This window comes from Juglans regia, chromosome 14, assembly GCF_001411555.2.
Source record: "Juglans regia cultivar Chandler chromosome 14, Walnut 2.0, whole genome shotgun sequence".
Taxonomy (NCBI): Eukaryota; Viridiplantae; Streptophyta; class Magnoliopsida; order Fagales; family Juglandaceae; genus Juglans; species Juglans regia.
This window is the reverse complement of record NC_049914.1, coordinates 17,367,470-17,385,793: the sequence shown is the minus strand read 5'-3', so window position 1 is coordinate 17,385,793 and position 18,324 is coordinate 17,367,470. Positions and strand designations below refer to the sequence as shown.

The 18,324-nt window shown below is 33.1% G+C and overlaps 1 protein-coding gene and 1 non-coding gene across 2 annotated transcripts; both read left to right on the top strand.

Annotated features, from left to right (window-relative positions):
* The first annotated feature begins 613 nt into the window (after window positions 1-613).
* Window positions 614-5,724, top strand: LOC109013987 (beta-glucosidase BoGH3B-like). Its single transcript, XM_018996274.2, has 9 exons — window positions 614-1,262; window positions 1,411-1,615; window positions 2,140-2,230; window positions 2,329-2,474; window positions 3,837-4,080; window positions 4,168-4,272; window positions 4,371-4,553; window positions 4,655-4,859; window positions 4,966-5,724. Exons 1-9 carry the CDS (start codon window positions 1,043-1,045, stop codon window positions 5,448-5,450), a joined length of 1,884 nt encoding a protein of 627 aa, XP_018851819.1. The 5' UTR covers window positions 614-1,042; the 3' UTR covers window positions 5,451-5,724.
* A 2,667-nt stretch (window positions 5,725-8,391) lies between these two features.
* On the top strand, window positions 8,392-8,521 carry LOC118344593. The gene has a single exon (XR_004798373.1). It is a non-coding gene; the product is annotated as a small nucleolar RNA snoR80 (small nucleolar RNA).
* The last annotated feature ends 9,803 nt before the right edge of the window (window positions 8,522-18,324 follow it).

The following is an 18,324-nucleotide window of genomic DNA, read 5'->3' as shown; positions in this document are numbered from 1 at the left end:
TTTATATGAATTGTATTGTTTAACTAATTTAGGGTTTGTTTGGAAACACAATTATTCTTAAATATTCTCAGACTAATTAATTACAATTCATAAATAGTTTATTATTATTAAAAAATTATTTATTATTATTTTATTACTATTTACAAATCATTTTTTTACTATTTACAAATGATCTTAAATATTCTTAACATCGAAAATGACCTAAATGAATCGAGCCGAATTTATATTTGAGTGACTTGTTGAGTGACATTATTTATTTGCAGCCTTAAACAACATTGCATTGGACTCTATTGCAACGATCCAAAAATAATTCTCTCTGTTTTTTTTATTTTTTGCAAAAAATCTCAATTTTTGAAATGGAAGGAAAACAATAATGATTCAGAAGAAAATTTTTATTCATCGTCTTTATACTATATATTTACTTTGATTTTTTTCTTTTATTAAATATGTAGTGTAGGAATAATTAACAGAAGAAATTAATTAATTTAATAAAAATAAAATTTGAAAAATACGATTTAAAACATGTAATGTGTAGTGTAGCGTAGGAGGTTGTGTAACAATCCTTACAAAAACTTCCTCTATAAAGGAAAGGAGGGAGAGGGAGAGATAAATATCTCCTGCTCCGACTTCCTCTGTCTCCCTTGGTTGTTGGACGAGGGTGAGGCTGTTTATAACTTTATAGTATCTCTGTTGTTTGGCGAGTGAGTTCATCAAAGCTTTCTTTGCCTCTTTAATCTCTCTGTCTCATTCTATCCCTGTCACACTGTCGGTCCCCCCCGCCCAACCCAAAATTAGCAGCTGTGGGTTTTACAGCTTTTTCCTTTTTCTTGGCAGTGGTTTTCCCAGTTCAATCTACCATTTTTATGCCTTTCTCCTTGAGTGTTTTTTTGGGAATTAGTATTACTTCTTATTAAATCAGTCTCTTATAGCTGTCGCATTCTCTACATATTCCATATTACTATTGCCTTTAAGTGTATCACCTAGATATCTGGCTGCTCAATCTCCATATACAAACAACTAAGATCGACTTGGGTCTGCCAAGATGGGGAGATTTTCAATACCCATGATGGGTTTCATGCTATTATGCTGCTTGGCAGCTTGTACTGAAGCAGTTTACGTGAAATACAAAGACCCAAAACAGCCTTTGGGCGCTAGAGTCAAAGACCTCATGAGACGCATGACTCTTGCCGAAAAGATTGGCCAAATGGTGCAGATCGAGCGCACCGTTGCCACGCCCGATGCGATGAAGAAGTACTTCATTGGTAACCAAATGTCACTGAACAATCTATATTTTTTTTTACCCATTCTGCTTCACCTGTACATGTACATGATCTATTTGTCAATATTGGCTGTTTTGTACACATGAATATGCGATTTTGAATAAATGTATGTGCAATATGTGATGGGCAGGGAGTGTTTTGAGTGGTGGAGGGAGTGTACCGGCTCCGGAGGCCTCTGCCGAAACTTGGGTCAACATGGTGAATGAGATCCAAAAGGGGTCTCTATCAACCCGCCTTGGGATTCCGATGATTTACGGGATTGATGCTGTCCACGGTCATAACAACGTTTACAAGGCCACTATTTTCCCCCACAATGTTGGGCTTGGAGTGACCAGGCAAGTATAAAGATGCATCTTGATACAGACACGTCCTTTTGGTTTAGTCCGAGTGTTTGTTGTAGAAAAGATACTTTTTTATTGAATTCCACGTAACACCAACTCATTTAACGGAAGTGTTTTAAGTTTTAAGTTTGATGGATATTTTATTATTAATATTTTTGTTCTTAATCTATTTCAGAATTTCAGATCTTTTGAATCGTTAACAGTTTTAAGTTTTAAGTCTTACCTCGAGATTTTACATGTTAAGTTTTTTGTAATGATCGTCTACTATGGTTGAAGAAAGGATGTTATGATCCTGACTTGGATAGTGAATTACTGGGGAACTGGGATTACAAAACTCGATTTTGTTATATTAAACATCAGACGGTTGGAACCAGAGATACATTAAGGTTTTATTAGAAATTCTTTGAGCCATGTTTTAAACTCATTTGTTCCATATAAAAAAAAAATGTTCCTATGTGCTTTAAATCAGTAGTTCCGAGTTTCACTTATCTGGATTTATTGTGATATTATTCTTTCAGGGATCCTCAACTTATCAAGAAGATTGGAGTTGCAACGGCCCTTGAAGTTAGAGCTACAGGAATTCCTTATGTTTTTGCTCCATGTATTGCGGTAAATACATATTGGATACGATTTTATTTGAAAATTCAAAAAAAAAAAAAACCTTAAGGACTTTTGCTATAACAATTTTCATCTATATTTGTTAACAGGTATGCAGGGACCCAAGATGGGGTCGGTGCTACGAAAGTTATAGTGAGGACCCAAAAATTGTTCAAGCAATGACTGAGATCATACCTGGTTTGCAAGGAGATATCCCTGCAAAATCTCGAAAGGGTGTTCCCTTTGTTGGTGGAAAGTAAGAGCCGTTTGATAAAACTGCTGTTGTATGTTTTGTTACTCTGGGTTGATTAGTAGACGCTGATGTTATTGTTCTTGGATAATTTTTGACAAATGCATGAGCTCCTAAATAGACCATACTTGAATACCGTTACTGCAGAATGTCTTAAAAATTTACTCAAACTTTAAAGAAAAAATTCTTGTTCTATCTTGCCTTGCTTGTGATCTAGTTTTTAATACCCATTCAAGATTACATTGTTTTTGCTCATATGAGCAATTTCTCTTTTCCCGTTTCCAGATGCATAGCTCCAGTAACACATATCTATACATTCTTTGAGGAAATAACTTAAAAGTCTTTTGAAACTTCCATGCATTGTTAGCAAAAAAATGTTGCTTCGTCTAATTTGTTGCTGTCAAGGGTTGAAAAACTTCTTGTAGTATATTACTATTTGTTCCCGTTAAGATATAAAATAAATAATAAAATTTTTTTTTTTTCATCAGTTTAACTTTTCGGGACAAATGGTGATTTCACATGGTATTAGAGTGTAGAGGTTCTGAGTTCGAATCCTGACTCTACACTCTATCCCATTTAATTAAATATTCCACGTGTTGGGTCACCTATTGAGGGAGAGTCTGGCCCACATGTGAGAGGGAGTGTTAAGATAGAGAATAAATAATAAAATTTATCTCTTCCCATCAGTTTAAGTTTTTGAGACAAGTAGTGATTTCACAGTTCCATGTTATGCATGAATAGTTTCTTTGGGAAAATTTTATGTCTCATTCCAGTGGTGGACAATGCTTCTCTAAATATCAAGCTTAAATGACAAAAATAGTATAGCTTGCATTATTGGATATGGATACTTTCTGACTTTCAGTTTCATAAGTAGGCTCCTTCTTTTGGACTCTTTTTAGTTGGTCTAGACAAGTGGTGGGTCTATGCGGTCCTGTGCTCCCAAAATAAACTACAACATAAAGTTAGGTCCCCTAAGAACTTCCCATGTTCCTACATTGTTTATTTGGCTTCATGAGAGGCGTTGCCTAGTTCAGTCTAAAATGTTGGGATAACTGTTTGGTAATATTGCACATTTTTCCCAAAACCTTGGTATGCTTGCAAAGCGAGAGCTTGACTTTGTTCTTATCGAAGGACCAGTTTGCCCTTTGTGTTGCTACAAGCACCGTTTGAGGAAAGATTGAATCGTCATCTTTTGACTAGTTCTTTAGATGATGATAGCAGCTGAGAATAATATCTCACAAAACCATTCCAGTGCTAGATTACCGTTCTAAATTATCATGTTACCCGGTTCTTTGTTGAGCATATCAAATGAACTGAAATTTGAAACCTGGCTGTAACAATTTCACTTGATTTATTTACTATGGCTAGACAAAAGGTTGCGGCCTGTGCCAAGCACTTTGTGGGAGATGGTGGCACAATCAAAGGCATTGATGAGAATAATACTGTGATCAATGGAAATGGATTGTTCAGTATTCACATGCCTGCTTACATTAACTCCATCAGCAAGGGTGTTGCAACAGTCATGATATCTTACTCTAGCTGGAATGGGAAGAAGATGCATGCTAATGGTGATCTTGTCTCTGGTTTCCTAAAGGGAAAACTAAAGTTCAAGGTAACAAAAACCAATTCGACACTTAGTTTGGTTGTCAAATCGGTCAGTTGATATGAAACATTGAAGGTGCAAATGGTTGTGTTTCAGGGTTTTGTCATATCAGATTGGCAGGGTATTGACAGGATTACCTCCCCTCCTCATGCTAACTATTCATACTCTGTTGAAGCTGGAGTTAGTGCTGGAATTGACATGGTCAGTCAACATTTAGTATTATGTTCTTTGATCTCAAGCATGTGAGGGGGATATATGTTTTTCTTTTTTTATTCTCAAATGTTTACCTGTTTTTGCAGATCATGGTCCCATATAACTTTGCAGAGTTCATTGACGAGCTAACCAATCAGGTGCAGAAGAATATTATCCCAATGAGCAGGATCGATGATGCTGTGAAGAGAATCTTGAGGGTTAAATTTGTCATGGGACTCTTTGAGAATCCACTAGCTGATCTCAGTCTTGTCAGCCAACTCGGTAATAAGGTCTGTTCTCAGATTTATCGTCTTAAGATGACTTGAATACTCTTCATCTGTGTTTTGTCAAATCCTTTGGTGTCCTAAAATCAAAAGTCTCACTTGGGCAGGAACATAGAGAATTGGCAAGGGAGGCTGTACGAAAATCACTTGTACTATTAAAGAATGGAAAATCTGCTGACAGGCCCTTGCTTCCCCTCCCCAAGAAAACGCTAAAGATACTAGTTGCAGGAAGTCATGCTGACAACTTGGGCTATCAATGCGGAGGCTGGACGCTTGAGTGGCAGGGTCGTAGTGGCAATGATCTCACTATTGGTACGATTTGTAAATATCTACGCATTAAGCATGCTTCTGTGTTTTTTGACAGAAGTAAGATTTTTGACCAGTCCCTTTGAGAAGCTATTTACATTTGCATAAACAGGTACGACAATCCTGAATGCCGTGAAAAATACAGTCGATCCTACTACCCAGGTTGTCTACAGTGAGAACCCTGATGCAGGATTTATCAAGTCCAACAAATTTTCATTCGCCATTGTTGTTGTGGGTGAGCCCTCGTATGCAGAAATGTATGGCGATAGCTTCAATCTAACCATACCAGAACCAGGGCCAAGCACTATCAACAATGTGTGTGGGGCTGTCAAGTGCGTTGTGGTAGTGATCTCTGGCCGCCCTGTTGTGATCCAACCCTACCTGGCAAAGATTGATGCACTTGTTGCTGCTTGGCTTCCTGGAACTGAAGGCCAAGGCGTTGCTGACATGCTGTTCGGTGACTATCGATTCACTGGCAAGCTTGCTCGTACGTGGTTCAAGACAGTGGACCAGCTCCCGATGAATGTTGGTGATTCACATTATGATCCTCTATTTCCTTTTGGATTTGGCTTGACAACTAAGGCTACCAACAACTAGGATTTTTCACAAGTCCTGTATGAAATTATCAACAAAGAAAACTACGGTTTAATCTGTCCAATTTTCTTAATTAATCCAAGCTTCTCTTGTAGTGGTTGGTTTTTAGTATTTACCCAATCGTTCAACCTATTTCCGTCGTATCAGCTTGACTGCAACCAAGACTTAGTTGGATTTGTTGTTCAGGCTCAATTTGAATTGAAGACTTGAATATTTAGGAATTGGTGATGGAATATAAATTGGGGTGGTCTGTGAAAATAATTGGCGATATTTTGAAGGGAGAAATGTTTTTAACCAGAGTTTTCACAAAAGTCAACTTACAAACTGATATGATTTAATGTGGTATGTTAGATCGTAAAATTACTTTTATTGTAAAGTAGAGACTTAATGTATCATATGAAATTATGTCAGTTTGTGGTTTACTTTTATGAGATCTTTTTGTGGCTATAACACTTTTCTTATAAATAATGGCTTTGTGTTTAAGTTTATAAATGAATTGAATGGATGAAATAATAAAGAAAATACAATGGAAATGAATGGAATGAAACGAATAGAATTGTTGTGAAACTTCAGTTACACTCCATGTGTGCGAATGATTTCATAGCAAAATATATTTTAATTATATTATGAAATTTCAACTAATTCACAGTAATGTTTTATGATAATTGATTTTTTCCAAACTTTTTTATGATTATCTAGAAATCAATCATAGAAGATATTATTGTTAAAACCATTTTTTAAAAGTAATGACTTGATTTTATTTTTAACTTTGAGTAATGCTACATTCAATCGCCGTACAATTACTTTGGAAAAGAGTTAAGGTCTACTATTAAAATTTTTTTTTTTTTTTTTATGTAGGTCCCATATTTATTTACTTTTTTTAAAGTGATTGCACGACGCTTCACACTTACGACTGTAATTATCATTTCTCATCTCTATAATCATATCTCCATCCATTTGATGTTCAACCAAGAACTTGTGTATTCATTAGACGCATAAATAATTGAGAAAATTTTTTCAATGAAGTTTATCTTTAACCTATATTTGATAATTTAGCTCGATATAGTCATGAAAATAAAATTTATAATCTAAACGTAAATAAATATTACAACAATATTTTTTGAAAAATACGAGGGTTCTTCTTCCCTTACAGATGCTACCGATGTTAAATGTTTTGAAAGATTACACTTTTACTCATCCTGTACCCCTTGGCTCCCCAAATCACGTGGGTCCTAAGTCCTCAAGCCTTTTAAGAGCACTGGTAATGGACTAGCCATTACCAAGTCCAAGTCTAAATTTTAATCTTTATTGAAATAAAATCCCTACATTGGAATAGGCATAGCTATATTTTTCTAATTTATGCTACAGTAAATCCCTTTCTCTCGTCATTGTTGGCAAGCTCTTGTAGAAGGATCAAGTAAATATTTTGAGTATCCGTCCAACTGCCCTCTCTTTTTCCCTCGTGTTTCCCTTGTCTCTCGTCTCTCGTCTTTCTCTCTTTCTCTCGACATTTTTCTTTTTCTGAAACCCTTTTCCCACTTCTCTCCCTCGCTCTGTCGCTCATCTCTCCCTCTTCTCTCCGTCCACCATTTTTTTTTTCCTGAAACCCTTCTCCCCCTTCTCTCCCTCTCTCCGTCGCTCTTCTCTCCCTCTTCTCTCTGTCTCAATCGATTTTATCTCTGTTCCTGGGTCAATCTTCCACAGTTGTGCAATTTCCTCTCTCTCTCTATCAGCTTGGCCCAACAACGCAACACTCTCTCTCGGTTTGGGTTGGTAATTCTACCGAAATTTTATTTGGGTAAGCTTTGTATTGAGTATTTTGAGTATGAATTTGTGAATTTCTGAAATGGGTATGAATTTGTTTGGGTAAGCTGGTTATTATCATTGCTAATTTTTCTACAGTTGGTGTTGTTGATTTTTCTGAAATTTGTGTTGCTGATTTTTCTTCAGTTGTTTATTATCGCATCCAGCCAAACCTCCTCTCAGAGTCTTAGAGTTGAGCCCCCATATTTTTTTTTTTTGTTTTCTGTTTTTGATAACTACAATCCGTTATTTCTGATTTGTTGTTTTTGGGTTTGTTTGCTTTTCGTGTATGGGCATTTTCTCGTGTCTCACTCTGTTTACTAGTCATTTTGGTGGTTGAAAAGCTCATTCGGTCTGTTGGTGTTCTTTACTTTGCATAGCTTTGTTTTTCATAGGATAAATCCAAGCTGACACGGTCTTTGACTGCATGTGCTCCATTGCCTATTTGAGGGCAATGGAGCACATGCAGTAAGGGATTATGCAAATTGAGTTGTTGTTTTCCAGTATAGTTTTAACATACATTCTCAAATTTATTAAGTGTTAGAAATAGGACTATATACCCAAATTGAGCTTTTTATCTTGCTGAGATTTTTTTTTTCTTCTGTTTGCTATACAATACTTGGTTTTCAGTTGTTTGCTGTTATTGTTTTTGTATTAATTCAGGGTTTTGATTTGGACCTCTTGGAGTAATTGTTAATCTTTTAGAATACGTGTAATAAGGTGAATGCCATCTGTGAAGTTGACTTATAAAATTCTTATGGAATATGGAAACCAGACTTGTTGATGCTGAAAGGCATACCCTTCTGTACACCTAAAAAAAGATTTAAAAAAACTCCATTAAAAAAAACTCCATTATCTACTTCTTCCCTCTAACTTCAAACTATACGCGTCTATTCTTTGAACATGAGCTATTGTTTTTAATTTGCTTGCTAGTCTTCTTACTGAAACCTCATGTGCATCTAGTAACATATTACATACCCTATACGGTTAAGAATGTGGTGGTCCAAAAGCTCTTTCCATAAGTTTTTTTTATCTTGCTAGTCCTTTTTTTTTTTTCCTTTCTATTTGCTATACAATACTTGTTTTTCACATACTTTTTGTTATTATTTGCTCTCTCCTTTCATGTAAGCATGCTTTAGGGTGTATTTATGTGTGTATGTAGTAGTATATGTATGTGGGTAATAGCTTGGACGTTACATATAACGTTTGTGGCTATCCTGATCAATGGTTTCTTTCAATGCCATTTGATCTCAAAAACACCACATATATTATTTGTTGTCATCGCTAAGACACTATTATGACTCTACAACCAAAAACAGAATTTACTTTGATGTTCTTTGCAAAACATATGAGGAATAAAATGTGTTTGCTGCTGTTCTTTGCAAAACAGAACAAGAAGTTTATTTTTGTGGCTGTTTTGCAAAGTTGCTGTTTTTCTTTGCAAAACAGAACAAGAAGTTGATTTCTTTGCTGTTTTTCTGCATATTTTTCTACATATTTTTTCGCATACCAGCTTATCCAAAAAAATTGATGATGTAATATTTGTTATTTTGTGGGACTTGAAAATTTCTAAACTTTTCTGACTCCTTGAAAATGTAATATTTTTCAAGGATGGACACATAAATTGATGATGATCCATTCTTCACCACTCTATTACAAAGTGGAGGAGAGGGTTGTAATAGCACCCCAACACAACATTCTAATATTGTGCTCCAAGCAACATTCAATGACGGTGAAAAGAGGCATCCTCCAAAAAAAGTTCAATTGGGTGCATCTTTCACTGCAGAGGAGAATAACATCCTTGTCTCAGCTTGGCTCAACATTAGTATTGATGCAATAAAGGGTATTGATCAAAAGTCCACTTAAATGTGAGAAAGAATTTCAGAATTTTATCATGAATATAAAAAACAGAACAATGTGAACCGTTTTGTAGTTTCTTTGATGAATCGGTGGTCCTCGATTCAGAAATACACAAATAAGTTTTGTGCATTTTTAACACAAGTAGAGTCATTGCATCCGAGTGGTGCAACAGAGCATGACAAGGTATGTAATATTTTCCTTTAATTTTCACAAACATGTAGGACTGATTTATGAACTAACAATATGCCTATGTATTTGTAGATTGAGAAGGTAAAAATTTTGTATAAAGAGATGGAGAAGAGTAATTTCACAATGGAGCATTGTTGGTGTCTTCTAAGACACCAACCAAAATGGCAACAACACATCTCCACCCTTGGGACGAAGAGAAGGCCACAAGGTGAAGCTGCTATTGACACGGTGGAGGAGAACATGGAGGTTTTTGCTGAGAGACCTATAGGCAAAAAAAGCTGAGAAAGAAAGGGAGAGAAAGCAAAAGTCGATGGAAGGCAAAGAGTCTGAGATCAGTATTTCCTTAGCTAAAATGACCGAGGATAGAGCCACGACTATGGAAGAGCGGAGAAATGTTGCATTGAAGGCAGACCAAAAAAGCGAGAAAATATTTGAACTAAAGAAGAAGAAGTTTGAACTAGAGAAGAAGAAATTTGAAAGCAAGATGATGATTCTAGATCTACATGGCATGAATGCCACAACAAGAATATTTCCGTAATATTCAACTAGCAATTTTTGAGGATTCGAAGTCCCATTCCGGAGGTAGATCTAACTCTCATTCGACACCTTATTATGTAGATATCTAACTTCTAATATTTATAGAACTATTTTTTTTTGAGAATTTAGTGGTTGCCCAGCCACATGTGGGCTAGATAAATATGTGGCTGGGTAGCAACTAAATTCATGGACTGTGGATATTATTTTTGTTGGTAATTTGTAGACTGTTTTGGTAACTTTTCTGACTCTTTTGATATATAATTTGTGGACTGTTGGTAATTTCTGACTTGAATGGGACTGTGTTGTTGGACTTCAATGGGACTGTGTTGGTATTTATTTGTGAGACTCTTTTGTATGGGTCTATTTTGTATTTGCACTTAGTTTGGGACTGTGTTGGTGAACTATATTATGGGACTGTGTTGCTAAATTTGAATTAGACTCTTTTGTATTTGCACTAAGTTTGGACTCTGGTTTGTGTATGGCTTGTGTATGGTTATGTTTTAGCATAGAAGGACACACATACTCCACTGATGTAGTATTATGGAGATGCATAATATGGTTATGTTTTGGACTAACTTCAGACTCTGCCATAACGATCTTGTTGGTTTTTTTTTTTACTTCACATTTCTCTGATTAGTTTAATAATTTCAGGTTCTTCTATATATTATAATTGGAACTTCTATATTTTTTGTAGATGAAAAATAATAGATTGAGGAAAAAAATTAGTTAGGAAACAATAATTTAATTATCAAATTAAATTATTAATTAACATAGAGTTAGTGTAATTGCAAAATATAAAAAAAAATTAAAAATATTATTATTAAAAAAATAATATTATATTATTATTTTGACTAATCTAATAGCTAGTCTAATGTGGATTCATCTAGCTAATAATCTCTAATATGATTAGATTCTACTGCTAGTTTAATATAGAAAAAGAGGAAGCAATTAATATTAATACTTTAATCTTGTTTTAACTCTAGTAGTGTCATACTACTCACATAGAACATTTACTTGGATGCAATAAACGCAGCGGATAATTTATTTTTCAAGCAATACACAATGTACTAGAAATACTATAATCCCAAAACATAATCATGATATCATAATATTCAAAGTTATGACAACAAGTCTATATCAAAATTGGTACTGGAAACAATACTCCATAAAAACGGACAAGAAATATAAACTACTGAAATAAATCATTGAGCCGCTCATGCATCTTGGCTATAATATCCAAAATCATATCTAGAAAATGGAGTATGGATGCTATCAGCTCCTCGTCATGGCTCCATGGTCTATTCGACCTTGTCAAGTTGGTCACTCACGAGTCCTTCAAGTCTTGACGAATCATCTACCATTCCGGGGAGAATGATAGTTGGGACTACAAAGTGAGATTTTGCAAATCTCAGCAAGTAAACCCCTAAACTACTAACAATATAAATAGGCATGCATGACACTAAAATGACAAGTATGTAACATGATATAGACTTGAACATGCATGAAGAGACTTGTAAATAACATAATTATACATGAACATAACATAACTTGACTTGAATGTGGTATGACTTGACTTGAGCATGACCTGACTTGAGACGAACATGACCTTGTTACATATATATGTTTGATTAACGTGAAACTGCGGATGCTCCATGACTGTCCAATGGTTGTGTGCTCTTGCTGGTAAGCATCACATCACAAGCATATGCGCCAGCTGTTAGTACATTATGATAACAAAACTAATAAGTTGTTAAATGTGTAGTTGGCACTATCTATATTGGGTGTCTGACTTCGCTTCAGTAACCAGTTACTTAGGTCCATTCAACTTAGGAGATTCTACAACTAATTTAAACACTCCAACATGAATAAAAAGAGTTCCAATAGGATAACTCTTAATCCTAGCACTTCATGTCGTGATTAAAATAAAAAAACTCATCCATGACTTAGACATATTTTGTGACATACTCATGCAATAGATGACATGACATTCATGTAATAGATAAACGTGTAACAAGTGACATGGCATTCAATAACAGATTAAAGTGTAACAGATGACAAGGCATTGACTTTCTAACAGATAAGCATGTAACAAATAATTGGTGACATGTCATGGCATATAAATTTGAAGATGGGTTAGTGGGAGGTGGGTCCTTGTTGCAAACCGCCTTGAAAATTTCGTATCTACATATTCTTTGTGGCATTCTGACAAGATGTGAATCCTTTGCATTTGAGGAATCTAACTTTGTATTGTTCCATTGACATGCTCCCTTGCACCAACGACTTGAATTCTAGTTCCTTTTGTTGTTTAATCAATTATGGGGAGAATATATTTTCAAACTTTTCTTTGGATCTCTCCCACAACGATGTTTCCTAAATTCCTTGTCAACAGCTATTGTTACTGATTCTAGAACAATTGTTGTTGTTGTCTCAACAATTATGACATTTGATGGATAGCCCTCATCACTATGTATACTCCATCTATGGAAGGGTTCTGCTCCTCTTGACTATCACCTTCGGCTGGATTTCTAGTCGGGCTATGACTAGCCATGTGTTTCATCCTGAGACAAATAGGGGCACGCTTGTTAGACTAAGAATCTAATTCCATATTCCAAAATTCAAGCTTATACAAAATCACTAGTACTTCCATCTTGAAAATAAGTAATACTCTCCAGAAGGCCCAACACAATTTCGACCAGCAAAATGAACATCTAAACACTTCTCCTTTCCTGACAGAGCAATGTAAATCCTGGACCACTCAAAACTCCCTTTCATTGCAAGGACATCATCTTTTTTCTCCTTTCACTTTTTGATTTTTCTGTTGAAACCCTAACCCAAAAGTTCTTTTTCCACTTTCTCCACGGCTTCTACAATCTTGCACGGAGTTTCTCAAACTCAAAACCCTTGATATCAACTTCTTCTCCATCGCCTAACCATGCTCATAGCTTTTTGTAAATCCTTTCTTTTGATATTTGATGGCAGCTCTAAAGGCCAATGTGAAGAGGAAAAATGCTCATAGCTCATAAATTGGGCCCAACCTACCAAGCCATCACTAAAGACAAAAAGGGAGACAAAAAAGAGATAAGAAGGGGACAATAGGGATATAAGGGCTGCAAATGTCAGAAGGAGGCAAGAGGGAAATAAGAGATATATTAGGGCTGTAAAATGACAGAGGGTCAGAAGAAGAAGGAGAAGTATGCACGCAAGGGGGATCTGCCAACTCATGGCAAGCTAGCATGTGCAGTAAAAAGTTAGACAAACATATAAAAGGGGATGCTCAGACAACATAGAGAGAGACTTTTTTAGGATGAATGGATGAACACGGATCAAGAGGGAATCGATGGAAATATATTGAGGAAAAACTTCAACCTTCTCTGTACAGTGAGATATGAGGATCCATGAGTGATTGTAAACATATATATATATATATATATTATATTGGAGACTTCCCTCCCTAACCCTCGTGGACGTAGGCCTATTGCCGAACCACGTAAATATTGGTGTCCATCTCTTTTTACTTTCATTGCACTTATTTTTCATTCACCACTATGGACGTACGAGCTGCCATCGTACAGCAGCATTGAAATATTATCGGAGGCTCTAAATAATTCACATTATGGCACTGCCTGCGTAGAGTTGCCCAAGCTCACAAAACACGAGGCCAACAGGCAACATAGAATATACAAATCACAAAATTGAAAATTAAATGGACCTAGTAACCAAAAAAAAGTAGAGGTTTAGTTCTTTCTTCAAAACAAAATAATACCCCGAACAAGATAAGATGATGGAAGAAAGAATTATATTTTCGGAATATTGTTTACTTCAATGATCAAGGAAAATGAAAACCTTGAGAACTGAAGTTTTCACTCTGCGTCCTTCAAAAGTTTAGGTATGGACCGTATGGTAAACGGGTGGTAATGTTTTACTACTTCCTACTATCATTTACTATTTTATAGTGTATTTAAAATTTAAATTGTTTTTTTAAGTATTTTTTTAACATCCTTAATTATTAAGAAAAAATTAAAAAACTATACAATTTTACTAATAGTGATTTGAGATGAATTTAGTGATTTGAGAGTTTGTATTTAGATGCCAGACTCAGCTTAAAATTAGCCTGCAGTCCAAATTCCAAACAGGACTTAAAGTTTAATTTTCCAAAGTCTTTCTAACAGAAAGGACTCATATTTAAGAGAGAGGAATTCAAATTTGGGGGAAAGGAAAACATGTGGTGTCGTCCCCGTCTAGGTGTAGGTGTGGTTATTAGTGGTGAAAAAAAAACCTATCAACGGGATCGGACCAGACTGAACAGGTCAATTTGGTCGGGTACTTGATTTGATTTAGTTCAGTACCGGTTCTATTTTTTTCAAAATCGATCGAAATTGGTTCGGTTCTGGTTTTCATTTTTCTAACACTGGATCGACCCAAACCGGACTTGTTCATATGTATATATTTTAATTTTATATATTGTATAAAATATTTTTTATATTATATATTGTTTTGTATTATATGATAAATCACTAATTAATATAATATTAAAATTTAAAATTCTATATAAATAACTATATATTATCACTATAGTCTATTGTATTAGTAGTTATACTAATACTATATCACTATATATTATAATATACTATAATATATCACAATATTATATATTATAATATATAACTATAGTCTATAATACAATATATTATCACTATACTATTATATACTATATTATATATATTATGATATACCGGAAAAACCTGATCGGAATCAGTAAAACTGGAAATATTATTTTAGGGGTGTAATCGATACCGTATCAGTTCTTCAAATCTCAAAATCGGTCTATACCGATTCGGTTATAAAATATGTCCAAAACTGGATTGAACCAGACCGGTTACACCCCTAGTGGTTATCAACTTCGAAAGGTGCGCATGCTCTAACCTTAAATTCTTAACTTCTTTAGAAGAGAAATAATTTATACAAATTTTAAATAGACAAATCTCATGTAAGTTCTTTTAAAAAAATAAATCTCATCTTAAAAAAGTGTAAAAAAAATTATTTTTTATAAATAAAACCTATTTTTTTAAAAAAATTTATATAAAATTTATCTATTCAAAACTTATATATAATATTACACATTTTAAAAAAGTGAAAAATGATTATTGTCGTTATCATGTTGTTATGTGTGCCACCTCATTTTATTTTAAATATATATTCTTTCAAATTTTTTTAATAAGCTACGAGATTATATTTTGGTGTCACGATAACGGAACAAAATGAATTGTATAAATTAGAACGCATAATATCGTTGCACATTTAACTACTTCTAGTGTCTAGTCTTTATCTATTCATCAATTCATCCTTGAGTTAGGGATAATTTTGAGTTCAATAATTTGTAAAATTACCGCATCACTTCTAAAAAAAGGGTTGACAAATCTCGTACTCACATAAAAAAGAAAAATATCTATTTTTTATTGATGTATTCCACTTTTACTCAAAAAGAATACCTGAGATTTTAATACTAAAATAATGTTAGAGCCATCGCTGAAAGCTCTCGCTGGATTCTAGCATGTGTTTTTTTATATAGATTTTTTTAGCAATTTTAAATATTTTGAAAAAATAAAAAAATTTAAAATATAATTAAAAAATACTTCCTGATTAAGGAAATATTTTTTAATGATTTTTTTTATCTTCTAATTAAGAAAATATTTTTTAATGATGTTTTAAATTTATTTTATTTTTTTAAAATATTTAAAAATATTAAAAAATCTATATAAAATATAACTTAAAAATACACATACTAGAGTCGGGGGAAGCCCCAAGCGGTAGCTCTAGCATTCTCCTTTAATACTGTATCTGAGTTTCGCTATATACGATTTTCTATATACTTATATGCTATCTTCACTTTAAAAAAGTAATTTCATCTCATCTCTCGCATCAATCAAATTTAAATTCATTCTTATATTTTAAGATGATATCCACTTTATACATTATGTGGACTCATATAACACGTAGCTCTTATTTGTCGTACGTCAAGTCTCTTTCCAATTCTTCCATGCTGGCTTATTTATGTGTACGCATGTATCGCTGCTGTCTAGTACTCCAAATTCCACCAATATGAGCTCAGTCACGCAACCTTTGTGTTAGTCCATCTTTGGCAATCAATCTCATTCAAAGTACTCCACTAGTCACTCAATTACCAACTTTTTTCACTCCTTAACTCAACATAGTTTCACTTTTTCAATAAAAATAATATTAAAATTAAAAAGAATACATAACTTTAAAAAAATAAGTGGGTTGGCATGCAAGTAATAGACAAGCGGATTATTATTTTTCAAAATTTAGATAAGATGTCTTAAAAAAATATTTCTCACGTAATATTCAAATATATTTTAAGAAAAATGATAGTTACAGTCGTGAGTACGTAAGTGTCGCGCAATCACTTTGAAAAAATGAATATATATGAGATTTACATGAAAAAAAATTAATTTTTTAATAGTGGACCTCACTTTTTTTCAAAACGACTACACGACGTTTGCGCACTCTGCGACTGCATGTAGTATTACTCATATTTTAAAGTGGGAGATATAATTTTTGTAAAAAACTACAAAACTTCATTTCCTCAAATTTTTCAAGATTTTTTACATGAGTTTTGTTAGGAATGTAAAAAAAAAAAACCGGTGAATCAGTAAACTAAACCGGACCGGTCGGTTCGGTCCGGTACCGAGTTTGGTTCAATTCGGTACCAATTTTATTTTTTTTAAAACCGGTCAAAATCGATCCGATTCTGATTTTTTTTTCTAAAACCGGACCTGACTGGTTCATATATATATTATAATTTTTTATATTGTATATAATTTTTATAAATAATATATAATTATATATAAAATAGTTTTGTATTATATGATAAATTACTAATTAATATAATATTAAATTTAAAATCTTATATCACTATAGTCTATAATACAATTATAATATATATTATAATATACTACAATATATTATTACTATAATATTATATACTATAATATACTATTATATATATATATATTATATAATATAGTATATAGTATATTAAAACTGAAAAACCGGACTGAACCAGTAAAATCAAAGTACCGGTTTAAGGAGGTAACCAGCGTGGAATTGGTTCTTGAAAACGTAAAACCGGTACATACCGGTTTAGTCTAAAATTTATCTAAAATCGGATTAAATTGGATCAATTACACCCCTAATTAATTTAGTGGTATAAACGAATCGAGTTGAAGCTAGTAATAGTCGTTATTCATTTGACTTTTGTTTAAGCATGAGTCAAGATGGAACTTTTCATCTAGTTGTATTTATGTTCATAAACAACTCATTAATATTCGATTGATTCCATTTATGAGTTGCTTCATAGGTCGAGTTGAAGCTTTTCATCTAATTGTATTTATAGTCACGAACAACTAATTTAATATTTGATCGATTTCGAGCATGTTTATAAGTCGCTTCATCTTGATAAAATAGACTATCTAATCTACAAATTTTGATAACCATATTTTGAATTTTAACTAAAATCTTTAGAGTGTTACGTCTAAATAGATTATATTTGGAGTTCTGCTACATACAGTCATTTTTACCTATTATTTATGCACTCCACTAATATGATTGATCAAAATAATTATTTTATATTAAAAAAAAGTGATACAGCCAATTACATTAGCAGAATGCGTAAAAAGTATACAAAAATGACTGTACATAAAATTTTTGTTAGATTTATAAGGATTTAAGTAACATTTAGGTAGTACTAACTACTAGGAATGCGATTTTTTCATTTAATCAGTTTAAATATTAAAAATGTTCTCATTATGAATATAGAGATCATCATAATATAATTATAAAATAATAATTATGACGTAACATCTTGAGTTTATATAGTGAATCTAGCCAAATTTTATATGAATTGTATTATTTAATATTTGATTACAATAATTAATTTAGTAAATAAATCGAGCCAAATTTATGTTTTACCAAATTGATGTTGAGTGACTTGTCGCCAAACAGTTAAAATCTTGGCTTTTTCAGAAGAATAATTATATTTGAAGGTTTTTATACTACACATAATTTACGTAATATAATTTGATTTAGAAAATAAATATTAAAATTTTAATTTTATAAATCAAATTATATCATCTTATGTATGATATAAAATTCTTCAAATAGCACCATTCTTCTCATAAAAGTAAAACATGACCATTTGAATCAATCAGGCCTCCAGGTTTATTTATCCATATATATATTAACCGCTTCTAGTCATGTCTAGTCTCACCTATCCAATATCAATTCATCCTCAGCTTATGATAATCTTGAGTATAATAATTTGTAAAGTATATCTGGCTCATCTCTTTTAAAAAAAAAATAGATAAATTTGATACTCATATAAAAAAATTACATTTAAAAAAAAATATGTAAAATTTTCACACTTAGAACTGTATTTAATATTATTCTAATTTCTATTTCGCTACACTCA

What these genes read in the sequence shown, in the direction of transcription:
- LOC109013987 (XM_018996274.2), top strand. Translation starts at nt 1,043, where the DNA reads ATGGGGAGATTTTCAATACCCATGATGGGTTTCATGCTATTATGCTGC. An exon ending in GTTCCCTTTGTTGGTGGAAA is followed by an intron (nt 2,475 to 3,836) that starts GTAAGAGCCGTT and finishes TACTATGGCTAG; the next exon opens with ACAAAAGGTTGCGGCCTGTG. An exon ending in AGGGAAAACTAAAGTTCAAG is followed by an intron (nt 4,081 to 4,167) that starts GTAACAAAAACC and finishes GTTGTGTTTCAG; the next exon opens with GGTTTTGTCATATCAGATTG.